The following is a 7,320-nucleotide window of genomic DNA, read 5'->3' on the forward strand; positions in this document are numbered from 1 at the left end:
GGTTGTTGCTAGAACATTAGATCGTTAATGCTAACGGGTAAACAGGAGTAATTAAGTGGTGATAAGACAGGTTCCTTTGGGCATATTGCCTCAAAGCAAATGAAAAGATTACTGTGTACATGCTTCAGTAGCTTGTAAATTAGAGCATGATAATTAGGTGAGGGAAGCTGTTTACCTGTGTTTTGTTATTCAGAGCATTAGCCTAATTATTTCTCTGTTATGTTCAGAGGCTGTGCCTGTACTAACAGAGAGACCCTCACCTGGTGAAAAAGTGTTTGGAATGATGGGACTCCCTAAATCAAGGCTGATTTATGCCTGCTGAAGCTCTGCATGGTTTTCTATAGTTATATGCCACTATTTTCAGCCACTATTTTCAGCCAGGTGGGGGGTGTGAGGAGAGTTTAACTTCTAATGACAAATGTGTGTCATTCTCAAAGCCAGCAGAGAAAGCAGTCATGGCAGTAGCATTCAAAATGCTGTTTTAAGGATTTTTTTTTTTTGGTGGGGGGTGTCCTTTGAAAAAATCAAAACCTAAACATGAAATCCATTTTTCTGCTTGAGCAAAGCTCAAATGAGTTTCAAAAGCGCCTCTGCCAGATGTGAAAATATCTGAAAGGAACATTTTACATGGCACAAGAGGCAACTTAAATGAAGCTGCGGCTGCCCTGGTGCCAGAAGCATGCTGGTGAGATGGTACTGGGAGTGGGTCTGCAGTGGGGTGCTGGATCACTGCTTGTCACAGTGCCACCTGTGCCTTGGGGACATATCCCCCTGCAAAAGCAATTCAGGGGCCTGGGAACCTTAGGAAGGGTGCTTGGGCCATTCCCCTCGTCTCAGACCAGCAGTTTCACCCGGGTAGGACAACTCCAGCCCCTCCAAACCAGGGTGCTTACTATCGTCAGTACCAGCAGCTGCAGCACTGAGCTCACACAGCGGCATCAGCACCCCTCTCTCAGCCTCTCTTTTTGGTGCCCTCGTAGTACGATGCAGGTAATGAGCAATGTGCCCACCATTGGGTAGGACTGAACCACAAGATTTTTTTTTTTTTTTTTCTTTATTACTTTCTAGCATTAACTGTTGCAAATACATATTCATTACTTGATAATATTCTGGGGGAAAACAGAAATAAAATGTACTAAAAAAAATTGTTGTTTTTTTTTTCTTAATTCCCGTGTGTTTTTTTCTTTTAAAGCCCTGTGCAGTTGGATGATTTTGATGGATACATCAAGGATATGGCCAAAGATTCAGATTATAAATTTTCACTGCAATTTGAGGTAAGTCTGTGGGGACTCTGTCCTCTCCTAGCTGCCATGCCTAGATCAGCCTTTTCCAGATGTTAGTTTTGTGTGGTGTGTTCCCGTGCTCTGTGTTGTTTAATGTGCACTGTTGCTGGGTGGGTCAGCTTCACTTCCAGTTCTGCAGAATTTAAAAGTGGACCTTCGTGTCATTAAAGACTGCATTTTGTAAGTTGAATTGAGTGGCTCAACATGTTTGATTCAAGATAATTACGGAGACAACACACTTCCTTTAAATTTAGGACATGCTGGCAGCCTGAATTGAGTTCAGGACTTTAATGTCTTTATTTTATTTATTTAATGCCCTTAATTTGAGGGGAAGCATTGGCATGGAAGGCAACATCAAAAATCTCTTTAAGAGCAAGGAGGTTCAGGTACATACTCTTAATTACCCAGAATTTAAAATCAGTTTAGTAGTATAAAACTAAAAAGCTCCTGTCCTAGACCTAGCTCCCAAAGATTTAAACATGGAAAGGGAGTGAGGAGGACTGTCGTGGTGGGTGACATTCTGGGTGGCTGACATGTTCCCTTCCTGCCAGTGAGAAGTCTTCTGATGCATCATATATTAGACATAGCTACTGAAGGTAATGACTAGAAAGATCTTCTAAGCATTCCCCAGTATCAAGATCAAAAGCCACTGGAGCACTTGAAGAAAATCCCTTAAGTGGGGTGGGTGACCACCACAGAAATAACTTATCAACCCCCTGGTTTGATGCTATTTTGGCTAATTAAGTGTGGGTAGGGCAGAGCAGTCCGCAGTCACAGCCTTGGATGGCAGCAGTGCATTGGCAGCATCAGCAGGAGAGACCACGTCATTCCTCTCTCGCTGTTTGGGCCCACACTCGGAGGCATCAGATAAGGAAAGTCAGTGTAATCCTGTTGTCAGTTTATAAAGCGATTTATGAACACTTTCAGTCTGGTACCTGCCACAAGTAATCACTTCACAAAGAATTATTTTTTGAGTATTTGTGAGTTTGACCTTGGCGTTTTTCTTTCTGTTACCCCAGGAGCTAAAACTGATTGGGCTTGACATACCCCACTTTGCTGCTGATCTTCCCATGAATCGCTGTAAAAATCGCTACACAAATATCCTGCCATGTAAGTACAATACATACAGGCTCCTGCTAAAGTCCCGTGAGAGGGAAAGAAGAGTTTTAATAAGAGAACTGGAAAATCAGGGAAGATTTTCTGACTGATAAAAGCCTTTTTTAAAACCTGTCCTTAGAGACAACCAGGCAATAGATGTTTTTTTGTTAGCTTTAAAGAGATACAGCTTTCTAGGGATGCTTATCAAGACTGGAGTTTGGAGGTGAGAAACACAAGGTCATTTCTACAACTGAGTAGTGTTACTGTATTTTTCTTACAATTTTGATGAAACCTAAGGGAGCCCAAAAGGGATGGCAGTTGGAGGGTGTATTTTGCAGAACAGTAATGATGGTGCATCCCTGTAGTGTTTACTGAAACAAGTATTGCTCTCTGTTGGTAAAAATGAGCATTCTCTGGGTTTTTTTAATATTTTTTTCAGTTTTTTATAGGATTAATTTTAATTTTGCCTAAGTGGAGAGAAGTACTGTGTTCAAGAGCCAAATGATTTTTTATTTCCTTTTACAGATGATTTTAGTCGTGTCCGGTTAGTTTCAATGAACGAAGAAGAGGGATCTGACTACATTAATGCCAACTACATTCCTGTGAGTAGAGAGATTTGGTCAGTGTAAAGAACAGTGTCCTGCGCAGCAGTCAGAGCGTGTCACCTGCAAATAGCACACTATCTCCTGGAAGCTCAGTCATGTTCTCAGCGTCTCCTTCAGCTGTCTGTATTTTGCCTGCAGGAAAACGTGCTTTTCACCAAAAAAAAAAAAAAAAGGGGGCAGGGGGGTTGTAGGCACAAAAACCTTGACATTTAACAAATCCACTTAGCAAATCCATTCAGAGATGCAAATCCATGTTTTCAGGTCATTACCATACCATGAGTGCTTCGGAGCATGTAGTGAAAGTGGGACAACCAACACAGCTCATTTTCTCTAGCACTGTCTCCCAAGGATTCCATATAACTGCATATAGCATGCTTTGTTATAGCAGGTACTTAGTGTGTGTGTGTGTGTGTGTGTGTGCGCACGCGCTGCTCTTCATCATGGAAAAGGCAGTACTGAAATGCCTCTTGTCCTTGGAGCAGCAGGAGGGTAGCTGGTATTTCATTCTAATCAGATCTTTGTTTCAGGCATAAGCTGGAGCCATTTGGGAAGCTATTCCAAAATGGATAACCTGCTGGGGCTAGCACCTTCCCCTCCTGAAGCATTTCTAAATGTCTCAGGCAGTCTAGGACAAATATTCAACCGAGATAATTGTTTACCTATTTCATCCATGAGATTTCTCAGCCTTTTAACAAAGTGTCCAACTTCTGCATCATCCATCTTCGCACGTTCCTTTAAATCTGCACCTAAACAGAGGAGAGAAAGGTTAGAATCCAGGAACGGGGAAAAGACATCTGAACTGTGTTTTCTCCTGTCCCTCTCAGGGGACAGACCATTTCAGAAGTCCTGAAATACAGTGTTCGGGTTAAGTACGGTCAGTGGCAGTTGGAGTGTGGAGGGGGCAGGGGGTAAGATTTTTTGGCAAGTTTTGCCACAGTAGCACAGGATGAGCTTTGTGAAACCAGCAGTGGACTGGTAGAGAAATGGGGAGGAAATGTTAAGTGGTCCCGTGGCTTTTAAAGACAGCTAGGGAAAATGTAAACTTTTAAATGAGAAAATTTTCCAGGTTTTTACAGCACATGGAAAAAGGATTAAGCCAGGCACTGACAAAACGCACACAGCCCAGATGGTGTGTGGAGGGACCTTCTGCTTTCTGCCTCGGCCCTGGTGCTCCCAGTGTGCCTCCCTCAGCCTGGCACAGAGCAGCTGTTTACCTGGGAGCAGCACCCACAGTTTTAGGATAATTAAAGTATACACGGAGCTATAGTCAAAGAGTTTGACACTGGGGGTGGGCTAAAACCTCTCATCAGCTCTTCCCTCTCTCCCCTGAGCTTGTGCAGGCACTTAGGCTTATCCCTGCCACTGCCACAAAGACTTGCCCCTCTGTTATCCCCTCCCTTGCTGGGGCTCAGTGTAAGCTGTGTTAGGGGGAGGAATGTCCACTGGGTCCCTCTGCATGGAGAGGAGGCACCCATTTAGAGAAAGACCTTTCACTTGGGAACCGTAGACAGAGGAGCATTTCTCTACCCTTGCCATGAGCAGAAGGCAGAGCTGGCCCTGGCTGTGCTGGAGAGAGCTGAGTCAGGATTATGGAAAAGGGAGGAGTCTTCAGATGAGTCGGTGAAACCACTTCTTTGTCACTGTGGCATCGCCATGGATGTACTGCTGAGCATGTCGCCAGTACTTAGTTTCTATGTGTCGAGAGCATGAACCTAAACTCTCAAGCTGCAAGTGCCTGAGCTCGCAGTGAACCAAGAAAGAAAAATGTGCCAGCATTCAAGAGCATCATTCACAATTCAGGAAACTTCTGTGACATGGGATTACAGATAATAGGATTTTATGTAGCAGTTCTTTTCGGATTGCTCAGTTCTGCTTTTTATGGTTTACATCACTTTAGTTCTGCTAATAGCATAACGCTGACCATAGGAACTGGGACAGACTTGCATCTGAATGCTTGGCTTTTCCTGATGATTGCCTCTCCACTGAGTACATCTCTCCAAACACAGATACTAGTGGTGATCGGTGTCTCTGTGATAATAGAGATTTGACACGTAGCCCGTGCAGACAAACAGCAAATCCTGTGTAGTGCAAAAACTCAGATGGAGCTGACTTCCAGAGATGTCTGGAGGAAGCCATTTATGGAAAGTGCTCCCAAATCACAGATATTTTTACAATCCACATACTGTGGTGGCACAGAAATTGTCCAATTTACATGGGAACTTGCTGTGTGTTGGATGTATTTTTTGCTCTTATTAGGAATATCAAATAACTTCCCAAATGTGATTTTGATGATACAATCTCAGCAAATATGGCTATAGCAGATGTTGAAATTGCCATTCTGTGGATCTTTTATTATAGTTTTTATAACAGCCTTTAGGTTTTGGAGAGGGGAAGGAGTCTTTCCAACTGAAAGCATGTTGATAGAGATAGGAGAAGGAATATATGGATATAAAGCGTCTGAGCTTCAATAAAACACAGCAATGATAATCTGTTAAGGATGTTGACTCAGCATGTTCTCTATTATTTTAAGCAGAATTCTGATTAATATTTTACTAATTTAAGTCCTTGTGACATAAACACACGCACATTATCCTGCGCATTGCTACCTTCCATTTATATCAGTGACTGGAAATCACTGCAGGCATTGCTTGGGATGAGCAGGCTAAGCATTTATAATTGTTTTTATATCTGTAACTAAACAAACCCTTAGATTGTGAAATTTGGAAGAAGCTGGAACTTTGATTTAGGATTCTCATTTCTTGTTTTTTTTTAATGTTGCTTTTCCTGTTCTCAGGGCAAAGGATTTGCATAATAACAGATCCGTCTTCTGTCTTCCATTCTAGATTGCTTATACTCTGGGAGCATCAAAAACTGGTGAAATTTGTAATCTCAAAGTAAATACAAAAGATCACAAAGTAGTTTCTTTATATTAGAAATCACTTTTAAAAGTACAAAGTGAACTTAAGCAAGCTAAAAAATATGTGTGCCAGAGAAAAATATGTATTGTAAAGCATTAATCATGTTGGTAAACAGCACCTGTCTCTTTGTTTGTTAGGGCTATAATTCACCCCAGGAATACATTGCAACCCAAGGACCACTGCCAGAAACTAGGAATGATTTTTGGAAGATGGTTCTCCAGCAAAAATCTCAAATTATTGTTATGCTCACTCAGTGTAATGAGAAAAGAAGGGTATGTAACAAAATGTTGCACATAGTATAAAAGAAACTACCCTGAAAACATATTTATTTTCTGGTGGATGAATTTCTTTGCATTGTGTTCTGATTATGAGGCAACATCGTAACTAGAACTGGGATGGCACTTCCTTCGCTTATGGCAGTCATTTCAGGATGGTCAGTCATTAAGGGACTGGAGCATCTTTCACGAGAAGAGTCTGAGGGAGCTGGGACTCTTCAGTCTGAGGAAAAAAAAAAAAAAGGGCTCAGGGATATCTTGTTACCATATATAAATACCTGATGAGAGGGAGTGGAGACAAGGGGCCCCTCAGTGGAGCCCCAGTGACAGGACAAGAGGCAATGAGCACAGGTTAAATCACATTAAATTCCATCTGAGCATCAGGAAACACTTTCTTACTGTGAGGGTGACTGAGCGCTGGCTCAGGTTGCCCAGAGGTTGTGGAGTCTCTGTCCTTGGAGATATTCAAAAGCCATCTGGGCATGGTCCTGAGCAGGCTGCTCTAGGTGGCCCTGCTTGAGCAGGAAGGGGTTGGATAAGATGACCTTCCAACCTCAACCATTCTGTGATTCTGCGCTTTTAAGTTTAAAAAATAATAAAATAAAAGTATTATGCTTTACATTTTCCTTGACATTATAATAGAAATATTTGGAATTTTTTTTTTAAATATGTCTATTCTCATTGCCCACGTTTTGTTCCTTTTAGACCTATTCTATTAGGAAAAGTAACAATCTATAAAGACACTATGTAGTTCCGTTCTTCGCTATGCTAATGCTACCCTTCAGAAAACCAATGCATAGCTTATGTCCATAGTTACACAAGTAGGAACAATCAGGCTGAGTCATTACAGGATATTTTGTCTCTTATTGCAGCAACAAGTAAATAGTGCTGTAGATATTTCTAAAATTGAGGTTCAGTATGCTTTTGATTGTGCTTTTTCATATATGCATATAAATATTCATATAAATACAATATGTATGTATTTATTCCCCTTTCAGGTGAAATGTGATCATTACTGGCCTTTTACAGAAGATCCTGTTGCATATGGGGACATTACAGTGGAGATGCTGTCGGAGGAGGAGCACACAGACTGGGTTTATAGGAATTTCCGAATTAGCTATGTAAGTGAAACATTTGGCAT

The 7,320-nt window shown here is 41.7% G+C and overlaps 1 protein-coding gene across 1 annotated transcript in view; it reads left to right on the forward strand.

Moving 5' to 3' along the window:
* The window catches only part of PTPRO (protein tyrosine phosphatase, receptor type, O), a 73,997-nt gene that overhangs the window by 57,378 nt on the left and 9,299 nt on the right, over nucleotides 1-7,320 (forward strand). The window contains exons 19-23 of the mRNA XM_009879648.1: nucleotides 1,193-1,274; nucleotides 2,303-2,393; nucleotides 2,907-2,983; nucleotides 6,042-6,176; nucleotides 7,178-7,300. Of these exons, the coding sequence (XP_009877950.1) occupies nucleotides 1,193-1,274; nucleotides 2,303-2,393; nucleotides 2,907-2,983; nucleotides 6,042-6,176; nucleotides 7,178-7,300 (508 nt within the window). The remainder of the gene's footprint in view (nucleotides 1-1,192; nucleotides 1,275-2,302; nucleotides 2,394-2,906; nucleotides 2,984-6,041; nucleotides 6,177-7,177; nucleotides 7,301-7,320) is intronic.

This window comes from Charadrius vociferus, unplaced genomic scaffold, assembly GCF_000708025.1.
Source record: "Charadrius vociferus isolate BGI_N301 unplaced genomic scaffold, ASM70802v2 scaffold90, whole genome shotgun sequence".
Lineage (NCBI taxonomy): Eukaryota > Metazoa > Chordata > Aves > Charadriiformes > Charadriidae > Charadrius > Charadrius vociferus.